The sequence below is a fragment of the Phacochoerus africanus genome, chromosome 14 (assembly GCF_016906955.1).
Source record: "Phacochoerus africanus isolate WHEZ1 chromosome 14, ROS_Pafr_v1, whole genome shotgun sequence".
Taxonomy (NCBI): Eukaryota; Metazoa; Chordata; class Mammalia; order Artiodactyla; family Suidae; genus Phacochoerus; species Phacochoerus africanus.
Window position 1 is genome coordinate 27,098,115 of NC_062557.1, and position 22,134 is coordinate 27,120,248.

The following is a 22,134-nucleotide window of genomic DNA, read 5'->3' on the forward strand; positions in this document are numbered from 1 at the left end:
ATCTGGTTTTGCCATATGTCCTGGGCCAGCCTGTGCTGCAGGACTATTTGTTAAAGGTTAATCACATTTTTTTTGGCAGGTTGTTTCTGCCCAGGATGTTTATGAGTGTATGGAAGACTTCCATCCTTGTGATAAAGCAAGTATGAAAGCACAAATGCCCAAATTATTCTGCCTCTCCTTGGTGCTAAGAAAAGGTCTCGGCTATGATCCCTGATTTATTACACCAATTTGGCATGACGTCTGCTTTGTGAGGCTCTAGCTGCCCTAAACCAACAGAAATGCAGATTCATTCGGCATCATTCTCAGCTGAAGATCTGAAGCTGGGAGGCTGTATTTCCTCTCCTGTCTTGGGAGTTTGCCTCTGAGCTCCTGGAGGCCCTGACAGGTGCCGACAGCCCAAAGGAGAGGCTCAGTTGTGTGAAGTAAATAGGATAATCAAGAAAGGTGGTTAATAGAGGATGACCTCCATCTAGCTGGCTCAGCTACTACGGGAAAATAAAGCTGACTGCTGGGAACTGAGACGAAAGACACTGCACAAAATATCTGTCTCCAGGTGCCACTGACAGGCGTGAGCACCACCACAGCAGCAGGATGCAGGAGGCTCGGGTGGGGACTGGTCCCTTCGAGTCCTCCTCCAGCGGGTTTTGTCCCTGGAACTGTCCAACAATTTGAACCCCGTATGATTAGAAGTACAGTGTGCTGTTTAGGAGGCCAGTGTGAAAGAATATGGGCTTGGTCGGTTAATATTTAATTTTAATAATACTTATTATCCTTCAACCGTCAGCGATGCACAAAGAGAAAAATCTTCAGTTAATGTTTACACACAGTGTGAACACATGCTTTAAATATGCAGTGGAGGAGGAGGGGTGAATTCACAGTTAACAAAGCTAAAAAAAAAAAATCCTTGTTATAAATTACACAAACCATATAAAAATATTTCTCTGAATGCATAGATTAAGACCTTAAGCTCACCTACCAGCAACTGTGCAGTCTAATTCCACTGCCTTACTCAAGAGTCAGCTGACCACAGAGGACCTTAAAAGGGAGGAGAGAGGGCAGGGCAGGCCCATCTCTCACTTGTGACTCCTCCTCGGCCCAGGTTCCAGGCCTGGGAAATGCCCTGGAGCTGCTCCTCTGTTAGGCCACCTCCCAGCCAGGGGCCTCCACAGCTTCTGAGAATCCCTAATTGATCTGGATGGCTGGAAGTGTACTAACCCCAGGGGTTGAGACAGAAATTAATACTGAATTCATGTATTCCAGGATAAAACTAGCCTTAATTGTATCAGTAAATTGCAACTTTTTTTTTTCTTTTTCCAAAGATAAGGGAAAAAAGGTTAGCATGTCTAGACAAACCAGCTCCTGACTGGTTGAAACACAAGGGAAGTTTCTTCTTCAAAGCACTTCAGAGAAAGGGAGTAATAAGTAACCTTTACGCTGCCAGGCCAAGGCTGCACGAGGGTGAGTAACTCACCATCAGTAATTGGTGTAATACAATTAAGTCACCGAGCTGAGTGACTCCACGCGGTGAAGCTGGCCTTGAAAACACCTCAACCTCAGCTCACCATTTAGGCAGCAGCAGGAGGCCATTATCTTAGCACAGTATTCTCTTGCACTGACAACTGCTGCATGCCCTCGCTCAATTGCAGTGTTCCAATAAAATTAACACAGTTAGGAAGTTAAGTTTCTTTGGAAACTATAGGCACTATGGGGAGAAAACTTCTTAAGACAGCAGGGACGCCCTTCAGCAGCTGGCTTCAAACCCCTGCTCTCCTGTTGGTCTGAGTGTGCTCGGTCTTATTTCTAAAGTTAAGCTGTTTATTTTCAACAAGACAGTGGCTCTTCTTCTCCACATTAATGACACTGAAGGAAAGGAAAAGAATCCTTAAATGCGTTCTTTTAAAAAATTCTCATGCCATGCTCAAGAGTTGGATCAGGTGTTTGTTTCCAGAACAAAGCCTGGCAGACGCTCAACTGACTTTGTCAAGTGGGTTGGTGGTGGTCGTGGGGGATCCCTAAGATCAAACAACCTGTTTACAAAAGCAACAGATTTCAGAGTTGTGTAAAAATCCTAATAATCTCAAAATAAGCTTTATCTTTGATACAAAAATAAAGATGCTACCTCCTTTAGTGCAGTTTCCCACAGTCACCTTTAAAATAGCCACAGATTCAGTCTGGAAAATTGCTTTTCCTTTCTAGTGGAAAATGAAAGTGGAGAACATGGACTGGCAATGTTTGTGCTCGTCTCTTTCGGTGCAATTAAACACAGACGCAGAGAAGACAGGAACCGCTTCGATTAGGGAAAAAAAAAAAAAAACAAACAAACCAGAAAAACGTTGCTCTTTTAGAAAGCATCAGAGAGCCCTCTAGTGACCACGAAAGGGAGGTGATGCAGAGATGACGGCAATGGCAGGCTAGAGACAGAAGCAGTCGTGAGTGTGGACAAAGGAAAGGTGGGGGGGGGAGGGGAAGCTCTTTTGGTTAACAGCATATTTACAAGTAGGTAACTGTTATTCTTAAATACTTTTAACCTGAGTAACATTTATAAATATGTTATGTGAAACCTCACAGCCACAAGTCACACCACAATACCCGAGCCCAGGACCTCGCCGACCCCAGGTTTCCTCTCTAGACAGTTCACGTTTCAGGAGAGTCGGGAACATGCAGCACTTCGAGAAGCGCGTCCTGGCCCTTCAGGTGCACTGTCAACAGGCCCGGCTGGAAGGAGGCTCTGCTCTCTCTCCGCGTCTGCTCAGACAGCTCTCTCAACATTCTGCGCATAAAACACACTGGATAGAGAACCAACGGTTTCTGCCTCTCCAGGCCACTTCTCAGCTGTTCACAGCTTCAAGCGATAGGTTTATTGTGCACCAAGAGACTTGGAAGAGTGGCACCGCTGCTTGGGGGTCAGGGGCTTCCTACCTTGGCAGAACGATGTTAGTGTATACTATGCCGTGGCACCAGGGGCCCTCCCGGGCATCCAAGGCATGTAGATCAATGGCTTGTCCTTGGCCCAGAGGTGATGCACACTCACAATACTCAGTGATTAAAAGTCCCTGCTGCATTAGTAAGTCAGTTTGGAAGCTCTCCTGTTATAGCAAGGCCTGTCAGTCAGTGTGGATGCAGCATTTCTGAACAGAAAGTTATTTTCACTTATCATGAGAACCAGTTCCAGCTCTTGGAAATCTTGGAGTCGAGCAACATCTTTGTCCTAAAATGAAAACAGGGTAAACAGATTAAGAGAAGCCACCTGTCTCTCTAGGGCTGCTGGGCTGTGTCGATACCAGGGATAGTGCGGGCAAGTCTCCAGGAGCGGGAAATGGGTTGGAATGGGAGATGCCCTTAAGAGCAGTTGCTGCAAGACGAGCACACCTCGGAGGCAGAGACAGTGCAGGGATGTTTTCCTCAGGTGCCCCGAGCAGCCAGAAGCCCGATGTTCAGGGAACCCAGAGATGCTGGGAGGACCACACTTGTACATACGTAGATTTGCCCTCTGATTCAGCCTGGTTCTCACATTATAAAACACAAGACACATTGGCTCTTACACTAAAGTAATCCTTACAGATCACTAGAGAAACAACCAAAAATAGGTACATGTGAATGGTAATTTGGGGGAGTTCCTGCTGTGGCTCAGCGGAAACGAATCCAACTAGGAACCATGAGGTTGCAGGTTTGATCCCTGGCCTTGCTCACTGGGTTAAGGATCCGGCGTTGCTGTGGGCTGTGGTGTAGGTCACAGACGAGGTTCGGTCTGGCATTGCTGTGGCTGTGGTGTAGGCTGGCAGCTATAGTTCCAATTAGGAACCTCCATAGGCCGAGGGTGCGGCTCTAAAAAGCAGGAAAAAAACAAAAAACAAACAAACAAAAAAAAAGAATGGCAATTTGGAACATTCTCTCTGGAATCCTATAACTTTCAGAAATGCCAATGTCTCTGTCGGCGCAAGAGAGGAGAGAAAGCTCAGTGATTACATTTGGAAAGCCACCCCTTGCTTCATTTCTCTTTTCTTCCTATTTCTTCAACTGTGACTCATATAACCAAGGAAGAAGCTGGGTATTTTCCAAATGGAAAAAGCAGCCACCTAACAGACTTCTCTTACCTTTCTTACCAGAGTGTTGGGTAACTTCCTGATCTTCTCAACTTGGTCGGGATTAACACCCAGCTCACAGCAACTCACTCTGAGCAATTCCTGGTAGGTGAGCTCCTGTCGGTCCAGTTCAATTTCAATGAAATCATTTTCTCGAAGAGATGGGTTCTGAATCCTCACCTTGAGCACCAGCTCTAGAAAAAAAGGGGGAGAAACGCTAATGAGTGATTCTGACACAGTCGGCTGGTGTAATTTTAGATCTTTTTCCAGAGGATAGTTACCCTTAATCACACCCTGTCCTGAAGGCCTGTGGCACCCAATAAGAAAACCAAGTAGAGGGTTCCTGTCGTGGCTCAGTGGTAACAAACCTCACTAGTATCCGTGAGGGCACAGGTTCAATCCCTGGCCTCGATCAGTGGGTTAAGGATCTGTCGTTGCTGTGAGCTATGGTGTCGGTTGTAGACAGGTTCGGATCCTGGTGTGGCTGTGGCTGTGGGGTAAGCCAGCAACGACAGCTACAGTTTGACCCCTAGCCTGGGGACGTCCATATACCATGGGAGTGGCCCTAAAAAGACAAAAAGAAAAAGAAGAACCATCAGGAAGGTTTGCTCAGGCCCAGTTCTGGCTCTGCTGATGCAGTTGCCTCCACTGTCCTCCCTATATCTGAGTGTGGTTCACAGAGTGAAAGCGGGGGAGGGGGTGGATGGACAGACAACCATTCCAGCTGTACCAAAGGATAATTTACTTCTGCTGCTGGCGCTAAGCAGGTGAAGGCTTGAGAATGGGTTTGAGTATGAGTAGAAGAAGGGAAAGAGAAGAGAAAAAAAGGTACGGGCAAAATAGGGTACAAGATACTCTATAAGTATTAACTCTACGAAGATTTAACAATTGTGGATCTAAAGCTATTTATGACATATGAAAATCCTTGCAATAAATACAGTAAAAGAGCAAAAAGATAAACTACTCATAAATATCAAAGTCTTAGGGGGTAGGGCCTTTTTTTTTTTTTTTGTCTTTTTGATATTTCTTTGGGCTACTCCCGTGGCATATGGAGATTCCCAGGCTAGGGGTCGAATTGGAGCTGTAGCTGCCGGCCTACACCACAGCCACAGCAACTCGGGATCCAACCCGCATCTGCAACCTACACCACAGCTCACAGCAATGCCAGATCCTTAACCCACTGAACAGGGGCAGGGATCGAACCCGAAACCTCATGGTTCCTAGTCGGATTCGTTAACCGCTGCGCCACGACAGGAACTCCTGCATTCGGCCTTTTTTCATGTTCTCCAGCTATGCTATATTCTTTATCATAGTAAATTTTGTCCTAATCTCTGAGATTTTTATCATCTGTCAGCAGGTTTTGCCCACTGAAAATCCATGTGGTGAGAGTGTGCTCAGCATACTTTGGTACTAGCTGTAGTCTTCCTCCTAGAATCCAGAATTGCTCTTCACTAGTCAATTCTCTCACCATGCCTATCAATTAAGAAATGTTTCCTGGAGTTCCCGTCGTGGTGCAGTGGTTAACGAATCCGACTAGGAACCATGAGGTTGCGGGTTCGATCCCTGCCCTTGCTCAGTGGGTTAAGGATCCGGCGTTGCCATGCGCTGTGGTGTAGGTCACAGACGTGGCTCGGATCCCACGTTGCTGTGGCTCTGGTGTAGGCCGGAAGCTACAGCTCCGATTCGACCCCTAGCCTGGGAACCTCCATGTGCCCCAGGGGCGGCCCAAGAAATGGCAAGAAGACAAAAAAAAAAAAAAATACTAAAAAAGAAATGTTTCCTATGACCCACAGTCAGTCATCATTGCCACGGCCTTCGCAGTGGTAATGATGGTGGTTCCCATTAATCTTTTAAAAAAATAAGTATACTTTCAAAAATCAAACTTCAATAATAGTTTCATTTGAGTATAATTCATATATCATAAAACCCACCCTCTAACATATACCAGTGGTTTAGGACATTATGACAATCCAACTGTAGGACACTTTCATCACCCCCAAAAGAAACCCCAGTAGCAGTCTCCATTGGTCTTTGAGGCTTTCTTTTTTGTCCCTCAACAAACTGTACCCAATAAATCTTGTACCTATCAGGCCCAAGACCTTAAATCAGCCATGGCATTCCTTCAGTGATCCCTAGACATGGAGATGGCATGCATGCATGGATGTATGTATGCATGTATATATTTTTGCCTTTTTAGGGCCACAGCCACAGCCACAGCATATGGAGGTTCCCAGGCTAGGGGTCGAATCGGAGCTGTAGCCGCTGGCCTACCTACACCAGCTCAACAGCAACACAAGATCTGAGCCGTGTCTGTGACCTACACCACAGCTCATGGCAATGCTGGATCCTTAACCCACCGAGCGACGTCAGGGATCGAACCTGTGTCCTCATGGATGCTAGTCAGATTTGGTAACCACTGAGCCACAACAGGAACCGGAGATGGTATTTAGAAACCACAATTAGGGCACTGGTGCTGCCCACATCTTTTTTTTAAACTTCACTAATCCTCTCAAGTGAGCCTGCAACACAATATCCAGGAAGCATACGTTCATTTTCTACTTTTCATCTATAATATCAATGGAGAGTTTGTTGCTTTTGTCATAAATTGAGGGAGCTGCTTTCAATTCTATTTTTTGTAATCTTTGAAGCCTGAATTGGCTGCAGTACGAATGGGTATATCCCAGCTCTATCATGTACTAAATGTGTGATTCTCTAAGTTTCTCCATTTCTAAAATGTATATGTATAAATGTACACTAATAATAGCCAGCTTATAAGTTTGTTGTGACAAATGAGAACTCAGAATGCATTGAAGTTATGTTTCTAGGCACATATATATTTAGTTTATATCTTCCTAGTGAATCTTTCCTTTATCATTCAATTGCTCTTTGTTTCCTTGCTTTTTTCTTTCTTTCCTAACTCTGTCCTCTGAGGGAGCCTAGGAGAAATGATACATGAGCAGCAATGAGCACACCTAGTATTTACATTCTGGTTTCTGAATACCATTCTCTACCCAAAAGAACCAGGGCTCCTGGAAGAAATGGTGGATTCCAAGGCTGGGGCAGAGAAAGGAGCCTGAAACATCTTCCTGTACCACAAAGTAAGGAAGTACTCTGAGAATGATGGACATGTCCGAGAGACACAGAACTAGGTTCAAGGGACTCCATCTGGATAAATCTGGCCTAATTTGAACATCAAAATAATGATATTAATGGATTATAACCCAATGAATAAAATAAGGATCTATAAGTTCATATTTATACAATGGAGAAAGGAAAGCCCTTCTTTATAGTAGAATAAATAATAATAAACAGAGAGTTTGGCGGGTGGGAGGATGTGCTTGGGCTGTGGGATGGAAATCCTGTGAAATCTTCGATTGTTACGATCATTATACAACTACAGACATGATAAATTCATTTTAGTAATAAAAAAATAAAAATTAAAAAACAAAAACAAAAACAAAATAATAATAATAAACAGAGAAAAATGATAGGAAATCGTTTTCTACAAAATAACTGGACTAGACTTTTTTTTTTTCTCTTTCCTTTTTAGGGCCACACCTTTGGCTTACGGAAGTTCCCAGGCCAGGGGTTGAATTGGAGCTGTGGCCAGCCTACACCACAGCCACAGCAATGCCAGATCCAACTGTAGGCCTGCTACCTACACTGCAGCTCATGGCAATGCTGGATCCCTTAACCCACTGAGCAAGGCCAGGGAAAACCTGCATCCTCATGGTTCATGACTGTTGAGCCATAATGGGAACCCCTGGCCTGGACTCTTTAGAAATCTGAGGTCCAGGAGTTCCTGCCAAGAAGCAGTAGGTTAAGAATCTGAATGCAGTGGCTTGAGCCAATGCAGAGGTGTGAGTTTGATCCCCAGTCCAATGATGAAGCCGTGGCTCTGATTCAATCCCTGGTCCAGGAGCTTCCATGTGCCGTGGATGTGGCCATTTAATAAATAAATAAATGGATCTGAGGTCCAAAATAAGAGCTAAAGGCTGAAAAAATGCTCCAGATCAAAAGAGACCCTAACAACATGATAAGCAAATGCAGTGGGTGATCCTGGGCAGCGGGCAGGAGTGGAGGGAGTGAAGACAGCTACGAAGGGCACTGCTGAGACAGATGACGAAATATGGACTACAGGATTGGAAAATAGTGTTATATCAAGGTTATCGTTCCTAAATGTAATCATTGTACTGTGATTATGTGAGAGACTATTCCTGTTCTTAGGAAATACGTACTTAAGTACTCCAGGGCAAAAGGGCGAATGGTAACTTATGAATCTGAATTGAGAGTTCCTTATACTAGTCTTGCAACTTTTCTGTAAGTTTGTAATTATACTTAAAATAAATAAATCCCACCCCTACTCCTGAGAAACCCAGGAAGTCAAGCCCTAGACCTCTGGACACCATCTGCCCTGTTGCAGAGGCTGCTGAGGAAAGGTTACCTTGCATATTAAATGGAAATGCTCCAGTGAAGAAAAATGGCTGGAATGCTGGCGCTGGTCCTGCATATGCCCCATTTTGAGGCTCCAGAGACACCGGTGGCTTGGACGGGACAGAAGAGAACAAGGAACGACTCTGACTCACTGGTGGCTGACAGACAGGACCTGGCTTTGTGCTTTCTGGTGTTCTGAGTATGGCAGAGGGGGCAGACACATCCCCATTCTGAACCAGTGCCAGTGAGGTGTGGTCCCGTGGAAAGGCCCCAAGCAGGGGAGGTTCCCCAGTGGGCAGCAATGGAGGTGAGCCATCCACAGGGGGTGATGCAGGAGGTGTGGAGGGGCCCCCATTCTGCAGCTGAGCTGAATCCTCTGCCGCAGGGGTGTAGATAAAAGGGAAGGCTGGGTTGGCCAAATAGTTGGGAACAAAGGGCAGTTCTGACTCCTTCTTCAGCTGGGGGAGGTTGTCGCTATCATCATCATCTTCTTCCACTTAAAAAGAAGAAAAGAGAACATTTATATAGCTTTTTAAAAATTACCAAGTAGGAGTTCCCTTCGTGACTCAGGGATAACGAGCCCGACTAGTGCCCATGAGGCCACGAGTTCAATCTCTGGCCTTGCTCAGTGGGTTAAGGATCCAGCATTGCCATGAGCTGTGGTATAGCTTGCAGACTCGGCTCGGACCCTGCATTGCTATGGCTGTGGTGTAGGCCGGCAGCTGTAGCTCTGATTTGACCCCTAGCCTGGGAACTTCCATATGCCGAGGGTGTAGCCCTAAAAAGATAAATAAATAAACAAGTAAATAAATAAAAATTATCAAGTAAAGGGTAACTTGTGAAAGCTAGTGTCCTTTTGTGTATGATAAATATTTTGGTCAGTGCTTACTGCAGGTTCATCATTATCATTTTTATCACCTTAAAGTGTACAGATTAAAAAAACAAAATTTGGGAGTTCCTTTGTCATGCAGCAGGTTAAGGACCTGGCATTGTCACTACAGTGGCTCAGATCACTGCCATGGCTCATGCTCCATCCCCAGCTCTAGAACTTCCACATGCCAAGGAAAAAAACAAAAAAACAAAAAACAAAACCACGAAAAACTTTAGAATGCCTACCTTCCCAGAAACAACAAGGAACTATTATCTTGGCACAGTAAGTACTATCTTGCTTTTAGAAATTGACTGGTTGGAGTTCCCATTGTGGCTCAGTGGAAATGAACCTGACTAGAATCCATGAGGACACAGGTTCAGTCCCTGGCCTTGCTCAGTGGGTTAAGGATCAGGCATTGCCATCAGCTGTGGTGTAGGTCGCAGATGAGGTGGATCTGGCGTTGCTGTGGCTGTGGTTGTGGTGTAGGCCAGCAGCTCCAGCTCCAGTTCGACCCTAGCCTCGGAAACTCCATATGCCACGGGTGCAGCCCTAAAAGTACAAAAAAAAAAAAAAAAAGGAGTGTAGCCAATAATGCCATGTCTTAAATTAGTTTGACAGAATCAAAGTTGCCTCAAAACACAGACTCACCTCCCATAATCTTCCTGATTTCCCTCCTCGATGTTAATTGGACTGGCATTTCTCCCTTTGTGGTAAGAATCTCTTTGTCAGCTCCTGATTTTAACAAGTAAGAGACCACTTGACCATGATTGCGTTTACATGCCCAGTGTAAACAGGTCCTGTCCCAAAGGAAAAAAAAAGTGATTGTTAAAAGAGCACAGGTTATTTGGGATTTCAAATTCTACACGCTGATAAACAAATATATACAAGCCTGTTAAGAATCCAACTAGAACCAGAAAATCAGACCAGTAATCTTAACTTCTCTTTTCAAAAGCAGATGATCAAAATATTTAATATGCTTAAAAGCTACTTTTAAATTTCATTTCTGGCCCTTGGGAAAAGATAATTTATCCTAGGAGCTTTAATTTCAATGGCTTCCACAAGGCTGGCTGCCTGGCTGGTTGGCTGGATAACTCTAATGACATTGCTGGGTATCAACTCTGTCAATGTCGCTCATTAGATTATCCCAGTTCTCTTTATTTATTTATTTATTTATTTATTTGCTTTTTAGGGCTGCACTTGCGGCATATGGAGGTTCCCGGGCTAGGGGGTCTAATCGGAGCTACAGCTGACAACCTACACCACAGTCACAACAACGCCAGATCCAAGCCACATCTATGACCTACACCACAGCTCACGGCAATGCTGGATCCTTAACCCACTAAGCAAGGTCAGGAATTGAACCTGCAGCCTCGTGGTGCCTAGTGGGATTTGTTTCCACTGAGCCACGACAGGAACTCCAACCAGTTCTCTTTAGAATGTATTTTCACCAACAGTTCCTGTTGTGGCTCAGTGGAAATGAACCCGGCTGGTATCCATGAGGATGCAGATTTGATCCCTGACCCTGCTCAGTGGGTTAAGGATCCAGCGTTGCCGTGAGCTGTGGTGTAGGTCACAGATGAGGCTTGGATCCTGAGTTGCTGTGGCTGTGCTGCAGGCAGGCAGCTGCAGCTCTGACTTGACCCCTAGCTTGCAAACTTCCATATGCTGCAGGTGAGACCCTAAAAAGACAAATAAAATAACCATCTCTCATCTGCAGCTTACTCTGCCACTAAAATTACTACAGCAGATTCCTGACTCTCAGTTACTCTTTCCCTATTCACTTTTCTTTCCTTCACATGCATACACAAAGGATTTCCAGGAGTTCCTGCTATGGTGCAGTGGGTTAAGGATCCAGTGTTGTCTCTGAGGCAGTGCAGGTTCCATTCCTGGCCTGAGAACCTCTATATGCTGCTGGTTGGGCCAAAAAAGGAAAAAAAAAATCACTTCTCTAGTTCTCTCCGGAAGCCTACAAACCTATCCTCATCTGCTTAAACACAAGGCATTGCACACATATTTTAATTTCTAAAGCACTTAATAAATGTATAGCAACAGCAAAATTTCTGAGAACTCTTCTAAAGTATTCAACTCATTTAAGTAGAATTACTTAATATTATACATATAGGAAGAGATTTTGCACGGTCTGCAGGGCCATTATTTTTATACTGCATAGAAATATAATTAGCACGCTGGCCAAAACTCCATCTTAATAGAAATAAAAGGATTCAGAACTACTAAATTCATCCCCAGTTGCCAAAATGGAATGACGTTATGGAAGGAAAATACCTTTTCCCCTCTGGTTTGGATTTTCCACATTCACCAACTCTCTAATTGAACTGTGATAAATATCTTCAGAGCTTATAGACAAAAATAAATAGGTAAGGATAGAATGTATGTTCAATAGTGAGGGTTAGGTAGCTAGCCTGAGAAATATAACTATCTAGAAAGTTCATCTGGTTCCAGGGAAAAGCTGATTTGTCCAGGGTACTTTAATATTTATGACTTACAGAAAGCCAGCTTGCCTGGCTGTCTGGAAGCAACTCCACTGATGTTCCAGAGTGACATTCCACACTGTTATTTATTAGAATTAGATTATCCAGGTGCCTTTAAAGAGTACTCTATGATGAAAAGAATGCCAATTTGGGGAAAATAAGGCAACAGTCTTGAGATGGACTTCCACACTATAGGCTCCATGAAGATAAGAAGGTATCCGCTTGGACGTACAAGTACTTAAATCATCCTTGTTGAGTGAGTGAACCAAGGACTCGGTGGACATTGCTTGGAGTGGAAGGATCCCACACATCCTTGATTCTGGGCAAACTGCAGCTGAGAGTGTGTTTGTGTGTGGATGGCTCTATAAGTTTGAAAAATGAATAATTATAATGACGAGCGGGCACTCAAAAATGAATGGAGCATGATGAGAAAAATATGTTCCCTTTTGGAAATCAAGCGCTTACTTGCTAGTAGTAAATCACTTGTTCATGACAAGCTTGAGAGTGAAGGAAGTAATATACTGCCAGTGGATCTGAGACTCTTTGGGACAAACCAACTAGCTAAAGCATTGCCATGTAAAGTCGGGTTAAGTTAACACAGCACATCCCCCACAGCCAACCCTGAGTGATCATCATTTACAGTCCAGACTTGTGGCTCTGGTCAGCCATAACTCACAGGCATTATAGCCAGGCCGTATTTCAGCTTCTTCATGAGCTATTACACTTGTTGCTTAAAGCCAAGGGTACGCATGACACTTGAATTACAACTGATGTGGGAGCTGTAGCTTTGAACATCAACTCTTTAAGTTTTAAATTTGTAGTCAGAATATCCTATCAGTACTAGGAAGTATTTCAGACCAGAGGCAATGGGCATCATTCATTTGTGCAGAAAGGGTGGTTACAGAGCAACTAAGAATTGAAAGCAGTAACCATTCTGCTTTTCTATGCTACGGACTAAGGTTTTTGAAGGTAACCTTTATATTCCATTACCCAGCACACTGCTTAATAAAAAAAATAATAGTTAACACAGATATAATGCTTTATACACTCGACATTGTTCTGAAAGCTTTAGATATACTAATTTATTTAATTCTCTAAACAACCCATGAGTTAAACAACCCCATTTTACTGATGAGGAAACCCAGGTAACCAGCAAATAAGAAAAACAAACAGTATGATACCTGGCAATTAAGTGTTGTTAGGACAACAAAGCAAGGAAAGGGATCCGGGAATGCCAGTTAGGGGAGGGCATGGTATGCATTGAGGGCCAAGGAAAGACTCACCAACAGGGACATTTAAGCTAAGACCTGAAGGAGGTGAGGGAGCAAAAGCATTTTAAATGAAGGGAAGAGAAAATATAAAGGCCTTGAACCAACCTGATGCCTGGTGTTTTCAGGAAAAGCAAGGAGACCAGAGAAGCAGAATGAAGGGAGCAAGAGGGTAAATCCAGAGATGAGGCATAGAGGTAAAGGAGGATGGGGGGCAAGGAGTAGAAACTGTAGCACCCTGTGGGCTTTTAGTCAGAGTGAGATGGGAGCCATTAAAGAGTTCTGAGCAGAGTAAAAGGATCTGATTTTTTTTTTTTTTTTTGCCATTTCTTGGGCCGCTCCCGAAGCATATGGAGGTTCCCAGGCTAGGGGGTCTAATCAGAGCTGTAGACGCCAGCCTATCCCAGAGCCACAGCAAAGCGGGATCCAAGCCGCGTCTGCAACCTACACCACAGCTCACGGCAACACTGGATCCTTAACCCACTGAGCAAGGCCAGGGATCGAACCCGCAACCTTATGGTTTCTAGTCGGATTTGTTAACCACTGAGGAACTCCCTGAGTTATGTTTTAAGTCAGGATCCTCCTGGCTGCTGTGTTAAGAAAAGATATAGGGTAGAAGGGTAGAAGCAAGGAGTCTAGTTAGGAGGCTACTGCCTTAATCCAAGTGACAGAACCATGGTGGCTTTGCACCAGAGGTGTAGTGGTGGAGTTAGTGAGAAGCGGTCAGATTCCAACTATATCCTGAAGGTGGAGCTGGTGGTATTAGCAGCTTGATTGAATGTGGGATGTGAGGGAAAGACAGGAGGCACTAAAAGTTCTGGCCTGTGCACTCAGATGCTGAGAGGAGAACTCAGGAGCAGGCTGGGGCAGTTAGGGGTATGAGAGAGACCAGGAACTGAACCTTGGACATGTCGAATTTGAAGTCCTATTAGACATCTTCCTCAATTAAATCTATGAAAGCCAGGGAGTTCCTGCTGTGGCGAAGCGGAAATGAATCCGACTAGGAACCATGAGGTTGCGGATTTGATCCCTGGCCTCGCTCAGTGGGTTAAGGATCCGGCGTTGCCGGGAGCTGTGGTGTAGGTCACAGACACTGCTCGGATCTGGCATTACTGTGGCTGTGGCGTAGGCTAGCCGCTACAGCTCTGATTTGACCCCTAGCCTGGGAACCTCCATAGGCCGCAGGTTTCGGCCCTAAAAAAACAAACAAAAAAAAAACAAACGAAAGCAGGGTTTGTTGTTCCCTGGTGGCTCAGCAGGTTAAATATCTGGCGTTGTCACTGCTGTGGCTCTGGTTACAGCTGTGGTGCACGTTCAACCCCTGGCTCAGGAAATTCCACCTACCGTGGCAGGTGCAGTCAAATAAAGGAGGGTGGTTGGAGTCAGATTCTGGATTTGTTTCCCAGCTCCATTAGTTACTATAAATTCTGTGACCTTGGGGAAATGACTTAATCGTTCTGAGCCTTAGTTTCCTCATTTGCAAATTGGAGAGAATAACAATAGCTATATCCTTGAGTAGATGTGAATGAAATAAAGCACGTGGAATCTGTGCTACAGAGCAAGCCGAATAAATGTTAGCTAGGTATATCTTGCCTCATCTTCTTAAATGTTGACAATACTCTTCTGAAGTAACTGGAAAATGAAGTGATGTGAGCAAGATTGTATTGTTAAGCAGGAATGGAGAAGATCCTGCAGGAAAGCAGGCTGGTTCTTCTACACAACACTGCCTCCCAGTGCCAAAACAATGAAGACAGCTCATGAACCACAGAGCAATGCTAGAAATGGCACACACAGAAAAGCAAGCTAGTTTGCAAACACTTTTAAACAAAACAAAAAGGCAGTTTCTACTGTCTCCTGGCTTTCCGGACAGACACCCAGGCTATTTTCTTTAGGGTAGGGAGGGAGGTTAGGTAGGCTTTGTGAGGAAGTTAGGAAATGGTGATTCTGGTCCTGGCTATTTTGTTAAAATTGTTGTGTGACCTAGGGCAAGTTATTCTCTGGGGTTGAACCCATCTCCCACGTACCTTTTGGTCTTAAAATGTATGATTCCCCTTTAAAAAATAAAACATTTGTGGAGTTCCCTGGTGGTTCATCAGGTTAAGGACCTGATGTTGTCACTGCTCTGGTTACTGCTGTGGCGCAGTTCCATCTCTGCCCTGGGAACTTCCGAATGCTGCAGGGGCAGCCAGAAATAAATAGATAGATAGATAGGTAGATAACATTTGCAAACTCACTTTAACTCTCAGCTAGCAAAATAGGCTGGTTAAGCATTACCTGGACCAAGTAAAAAAATTAAAATTTAGATGTTAAGAGAGCAGAATAATACCACATTCTGTAACTTAATACTAAACATTTCACCACCAGCACATCTTAAACTGAGACTTCTTATTAGTTGGGAAGAACTCCATGGCAGGCAGGCATCTAAAGTCTTGGATAAAGTCTCATATTTGAAACTGTTGTTAAGAAAACAAAACAAAAACACTCTATAGAATAAATGAATGAGTCTTCCTGCAACAGGCAGCTGGAGGTAGCAGCAAATCACTGCTGTAGTGAGAGGGGAAGCACACGAAGAATACAAGTGATTTTTTTTCCCTAGTCTTGGGAAAAGAAATTATGTTAGTTTATAAGATTCATATTTGCTCAGTTGTTTTATGCTTTTTGCTCTGCACAGATGTGTTCTTCAGGAAAACTGAGGATTCAAACTGGGGTGAGCTCCATCTTAGGGTGAGAATTCGCAGCCTGCGCCGTTCCAGCCACGTTTTGGGGCAGGGGGTGGGGGGGAACGGCGGGGCGCCAGGGTTCGGGTGGGCGCTGCCGGGGCAGGACCACGTGGGCCGGGACTTGGGCACGACGCGCCGAAGACTACCCGAAGCAGGGGGACCAGGGCTGGCCTCCAGGGCGCACAGCCTCGGAGGCCCGGAGCGCCCGGCCACGCCTAAGCGGGCGTCTGGGGCAGCGCTAGGCCGAGGTCGCGTCCCGGGCTGTCAGCGCTGACCCTAGGCCTCCCCCGCTCCCCACTTACCAGCCGTTGACCTCATTTTGGGAGTTCACATCCACCCCGCTCTCCACCAGTTTCTGCACCTCCCGAATGTCCCCCAAGGCCGCGGCCTCCCGCAGCCTCTCCTGCTGTTCCTTCTGCTCTAGCAGAGCGCTCATCTTCCCTCGGCCCCAGGCCCCCGCCCCGCCCCGGCCGGTCAGCGTCGCCGCCGCGGCGGCCCGCTCCCCGCCATGGGGAGACCGCGCGGAGTTCGCCCGCCCCGCTCGCGCCGCCTCCCGCGCCCGACCCGGGCCTCGGCTCCCTCCCGCGGGCCGCCCGCCGTTGCCCTGCTGTTCCCGGCCCGCGGGCCCAAGCCTCCTCCCGGCCGCGCCTCCCGCAGGCCGGCTCCGGGGGAACTTATTCAGAGTGACAACCGTGACCCAGATATTTTCCGTTCCTACCCTCGGCCCCGGCTCCCGCGCGGGCCGGCGCTTTATGTAACCGCTGCACGGTATTATCTGCGGTGATTCACCGACTATTTTTAGAACTCCCCACCAAGCAGCTCGGAGGGAGGAGGACAGACACAAGTAAAGCGAAGAACTCTTATTTGAGAGCCAGAAAGCCTTCTCCTCTGGCGCAGGCTGTTTACCGGGCATCAGAAATAACTGGTGTGTTTGGCTCTTTTTCCTTATCTGAGCCAACTCTTGCCCAGCAGGATGGGAAAATGAGGTGAAATCGATCCTACTATTATACACCCATTATTGCGGAAATAGACTACACGGTTTTTTCTTCCTTTGACAGTGCTTGGGACCTTTTATTTCGATTTTTTCTTTCTTTTTTTTTTTTTTTTTTGTCTTTTCTAGGGCCACTCCCACGGCATATGGAGGTTCTCAGACTAGGGGTCGAATCAGAGCTTTAGCCACCGGCCTACGCCAGAGCCACAGCAACTTGGGATCCGAGCCGCGTCTGCAGCCTACACCACAGCTCACGACAACGCCGGATCATCGACCCACTAAGCAAGGCCAGGGATCGAACCCGCAACCTCATGATTCCTAGTCGGATTCGCTAACCACTGAGCCACGACGGGAACTCCTATTTCGATTATTTCAATTGCTGTTGTTTTACATCTCATTTTAGACAGATTTCTTCTAACGTGGCTTTCAGGAAAAAAAATAGATTGTGCGCAAGGCCTATACATTGTAATTTATTACTGCGTATAATCACAATTAATTACCCTTCGCAAAAGCCATGTAAGGAAAAAAAGAAAAGAAGAACACCAAAGAGGCTTTGGAGTTATCCTCCTCCCTGATAATCCGGAGCTGGCCAGAGCCACGGTGCAAGTATAGACAGCATTTTACCTGACTCTTTGCCTAATCAATTTAATGAGGCTCAGAGCCTGGGCTGGCACTGCTTTACTACCCAGCAGGAGAAAAAAAAAGGACGGCTTTGCTGAGCCCAGGTGCCTGGGAGAGATCTTCCAATGTGGCACAGGATGGAAGCTTGCAGATGGGGTCTGGAGGATTAAGGAAATAAACCTGGGGTGGAAAGGAGGAAGGACTGAAAACAGAGAGGAGACGAAATAGGAAGTGACACATTTAGGCATGGAGTTTTCAATTCCCTCCCTTGGGGGCAGCCCAGGGTTTGCACAGCAGGCATTTTTCTTGCTACTGTTTAAGAAAAACCATTATTATTTGTTTATTATGATAGTCGTTCACACAGTACATAGTGCACCCCAGGTAGTGCTGAATATAAACCGCCTGAGCCCTGAAATCGACCGTATGGTAAATTGGAACTCTGCTTGAGCTGACATTTTTTATTTGCTCCCAATTTAAATTTTAATTCTCAATTCCAGCATCATATTCCATCGGAAGCTGACGTGCATAGTGCTGGAACTGGGTCTTTTAGCACAATTTGAGTGACATGGGAGTAGATAGTGGCCTCTTTGTGAAAAAGCAGTTCAAAAACACGGGTAGTTGGAGTTCCCGTCCTGGCTCAGTGGTTAACAAATCCGACTAGGAACTGAGGTTGCAGGTTCGATCCCTGGCCTTGCTCAGTGGGTTAAGGATCCGGCGTTGCCGTGAGCTGTGGTGTAGGTCACAGACGTGGCTCAGATCCCGCGTTGCTGTGGCTCTGGCGTAGGCCTGACCACTACAGCTCTGATTCCACCCCTAGCCTGGGAACCTCCATATGCCGCGGAAGCGGCCCTAGAAAAGGCAAAAAGACAAAAAATAAAATAAAAAATAAAAAAATAAAATGAAACCCTACTGCCTCTTGTATAGTCTCAGATGAGTTACTTAACACTTCTTTTCCTCAAATTCTGCATCTGCAAAATACGGATGATAATAATAGCACCTACAGTGCAGGATTGTTCTGTGGATTGAATGACTATGTATAAAGTTTGGATGTTGCAAACACTCTGTGGTATATAACAACAAGGTTAAGTTCAGGAAGAGCACCTGATAGAACGGGAGGCTAAGTCGTGTCCAGGAAACAAAGACAACACCTGAGTTTCTGGCTGGGTAGATAATGATGTCATTTCCTGAGATTTTGGGTCAAAGAATAAAGAGCTTTGGGATCTATTGAATCAGTTGAATTAAGTTTTCTGAGAACCTTTAATTATTATTAATATCAACATTTACCTATTGCCAGGCTCTACGCTAAGTGCTGTACATCAATTGTCTCATTTAATTCTCACAACAACCCTGTTAGAACCACCATTGTTATCTGAGGCACAGAGAGGTCAGTAACTTGCCCAGCACCATGCAGTTTAGTGATGGAGCAAGGCTTTGAACTCAAGAAGTTTGACTCCAAAGCCCGTGCTTTCTTTCCAGATTTTCATTTCAGCGGAGATGCCCAGTAAACAGGTGTGCATATGGGGAGTTCCCTGGTGGCCTAGTGGTTAAGGACTCAGCATTGTCCCTGTTGTCACATACGGGTATGACGTTTAAAAAGGAGTTCTGGGGAGTTCCCTTCATGGCTCAGTAGTGAACAAACCCGACCTGGAACCATGAGGATGCGGGTTCGATCCCTGGCCTTGGTCAGTGGGTTAAGGATCCGGCGTTGCCGTGAGTTGTGGTATAGTTCGCAGATGTGGCTTGGATTCCACATTGCTGTGGCTATGGCGTAGACTGGCCTAGCCTGGGACCCCTAGCCTGGGAACTTCCACATGCCACCGGTGTGGCCCTAAAAAGCAAAAAATTAAAATTAAAAAAAAAATGCTCTGGGCCTTAGCGGCATCTTCTGAGAAGGCTCTGTGCCATGAGAGTGAAGTGGAGGAAGAAATGAATGTGCAGGCTGAAGAGCAAACAAAGAAAGATGAGGCAGAGGTCCAAGTAAACAAGCCACCAGAGCAGAAGCAGGGACAGCCCAGAGGCCAGGGACGTTGCCACAGTTTGTTGGACTGCATGCCTTCTGTTTAGAACTTGCCTCAATGGATCTAGAACGACTTTTCTTTTTTCTTTTTTTCTTATTTTGCTTTTTTTAGGGCTGCATCCATGGCACATGGAGCTTCCCAGGCTAGGGGTCGAATCGGAGCTGTAGCCACCGGCCTACGCCAGAGCCACAGCAATGCCAGATCCAAGCCCCATCTGCGACCTACATCACAGTTCACAGCAATGCCAGATCTTTAACCCACTAAGTGAGGCCAGGGATCGAACCTGCAACCTCATGGTTCCTAGTTGGATTCGTTTCCACTGTGCCACAACAGGAACTCCTAGAACAACTTTTCACCATTCTGATCGCCTTGACCACATTGAGACCCACCTTGCTCATATCAAAACCATCACCTTTGGGTTTTTGGCCTTTAATCTCTGACTTTCTGGACTATTTCTGTTCTCAGTTGTGGCTGAATGTAACACGTGTACAATAAATTATCTGTTGTTGGAGTTCCCGTCGTGGCGCAGTGGTTAATGAACCCGACTAGGAACCATGAGGTTGCAGGTTCGGTCCCTGCCCTTGCTCAGTGGGTTAAAGATCTGGCATTGCTGTGAGCTGTGGTGTAGGTTGCAGACGTGGCTTGGATCCCGCGTTGCTCTGGCTCTGGCGTAGGCCAGTGGCTACAGCTCCGATTCGACCGACCCCTAGCCTGGGAACCTCCATATGCTGCGGGAGCGGCCCAAGAAATGGCAAAAAGACAAAAAAATAAATAAATAAATAAAAAATAAATAAATAATCTATTGTCCTAGCTGGAAAAAAATAAATAAATAAATAAAAAGGAATTCTGAGCTGGCGATTTGGATTTGGCCATCAACAGCAAAAGGAGCTAGCTGAAATCATGGGAATGGAAGAGACGGCCCCAAGAGACCGTGTTGAGTGTTGAAAGAAGATAGCCAAAGACCCCAAAAGAGCACCGGTCATTTTCATAGTGGACAGAAAAGGGAAATGCCTCAAATGAGACTGAAGAGGAGCAACTGGAATAGCAGAAAGAAAAGCGAAGACGTGCAGAGGTGTTTGCTGAAAAGAGGGTAATCCACAGGGTCAAATGCTGCAGACAGGGCAAGACAGGACTGAAAGGTGAGAGTGGATTTAACCACAGGAGGTTGCTGGTCACCTTGGAGAGGGAAGTTGTAAAGGAGTGGTGGAGATCGGTCAGGGGGAAGTTCCCAGGCCAGGGATCCAAACCGCATCACAACCATGATCTGAGCCACATCAGTGACAGCCCTGGATCTTTAACCTGCTATGCCATCAGGGACATCCTATTTTTTTATTCTTAAAAATTTATTTAACAGACGTTTATTCCTTTAGTTGAACCACCCCTCCACGCAAAATATATGGTTTTAGGAGTTCCCGTCGTGGCTCAGTGGAAACGAATCTGCCTAGCATCCATGAGGAGGCAGGTTCCATCCCTGGCCTCCCTCAGTGGGTTAAGGATCCAGCATTGTCGTGAGCTGTGATGTAGGTCAAAGATGTGGCTTGCACAGTCATCAAAACAGTGTGGTACTGGTATCAAAACAGACAGACAGACCAATGGAACAGAATAGAGAATCCGGAAATAAACCCTGACACCTATGGTCAATTAATCTTTGACAAGGGAGGCAAGAACATAAAATGGGAAAAAGAAAGTCTTTTCAGCAAGCATTGCTGGGAAACCTGGACAGCTGCATGCAAAGCAATGAAACTAGAACACACCCTCACACCATGCACAAAAATAAACTCCAAATGGCTGAAAGACTTAAATATATGACAGGACACCATCAAACTCCTAGAAGAAAACATAGGCAAAACACTCTCTGACATCAACATCATGAATATTTTCTCAGGTCAGTCTCCCAAAGCAATAGAAATTAGAGCAAAAATAAACCCATGGGACCTCATCAAACTGAAAAGCTTTTGCACAGCAAAGGAAACCCAAAAGAAAACAAAAAGACAACTTACAGAATGGGAGAAAATAGTTTCAAATGATGCAACCGACAAGGGCTTGATGTCTAGAATATATAAATAACTTATACAACCCAACAGCAAAAAAGCCAATCAGTCAATGGAAAAATGGGCAAAAGACCTGAATAGACATTTCTCCAAAGAAGATATACAGATGGCCAACAAACACATGAAAAAATGCTCAACATCGCTGGTTATAAGAGAAATGCAAATCAAAACTACCATGAGATATCACCTCACACCAGTCAGAATGGCCATCATTAATAAATCCACAAATAACAAGTGCTGGAGGGGGTGTGGAGAAAAGGGAACCCTCCTACACTGTTGGTGGGAATGTAAACTGGTACAGCCACTATGGAGAACAGTTTGGAGATACCTTAGAAATCTATACATAGAACTTCCATATGACCCCGCAATCCCACTCTTGGGCATCTATCCGGACAAAACTCTACTTAAAAGAGACACGTGCACCCGCATGTTCATTGCAGCACTATTCACAATAGCCAGGACATGGAAACAACCCAAATGTCCATCGACAGAGGATTGGATTCGGAAAATGTGGTATATATATACACAATGGAATACTACTCAGCCATAAAAAGGAATGACATAATGCCATTTGCAGCAACATGGATGG

General features: G+C 45.5%; 1 protein-coding gene across 2 annotated transcripts; it reads right to left on the reverse strand.

The window, feature by feature from the left end:
- Positions 1–736: 736 nt before the first annotated feature.
- On the reverse strand, positions 737–16,580 carry ANKRD40 (ankyrin repeat domain 40). 2 transcript variants are annotated; one of them, XR_007132014.1, is made up of 6 exons: positions 16,167–16,337; positions 10,036–10,184; positions 8,527–9,012; positions 4,095–4,276; positions 2,920–3,208; positions 737–2,770 (listed from the first exon to the last, which is right to left on the reverse strand). XR_007132014.1 is itself a non-coding variant. In XM_047759274.1 (5 exons), exons 1-5 carry the CDS (start codon positions 16,298–16,300, stop codon positions 3,062–3,064), a joined length of 1,098 nt encoding a protein of 365 aa, XP_047615230.1. In that variant the 5' UTR covers positions 16,301–16,580; the 3' UTR covers positions 737–3,061. The 2 variants fall into 2 exon arrangements, 1 of the variants encoding a protein (XP_047615230.1); XM_047759274.1 differs by having other exon boundaries at positions 737–3,208; positions 16,167–16,580.
- Between the last annotated feature and the right edge of the window lie 5,554 nt (positions 16,581–22,134).

Excerpts from the sequence above, each read along its gene's own strand:
- ANKRD40 (XM_047759274.1), bottom strand. The coding sequence starts at position 16,300 with ATGAGCGCTCTGCTAGAGCAGAAGGAACAGCAGGAGAGGCTGCGGGAG. Across the intron at positions 10,185-16,166 it reads CAAAATGAGGTCAACGGCTG|GACCTGTTTACACTGGGCAT; the intron begins GTAAGTGGGGAG and ends CCTTTGGGACAG. Across the intron at positions 9,013-10,035 it reads AATCAGGAAGATTATGGGAG|TGGAAGAAGATGATGATGAT; the intron begins GTGAGTCTGTGT and ends CTTCTTTTTAAG.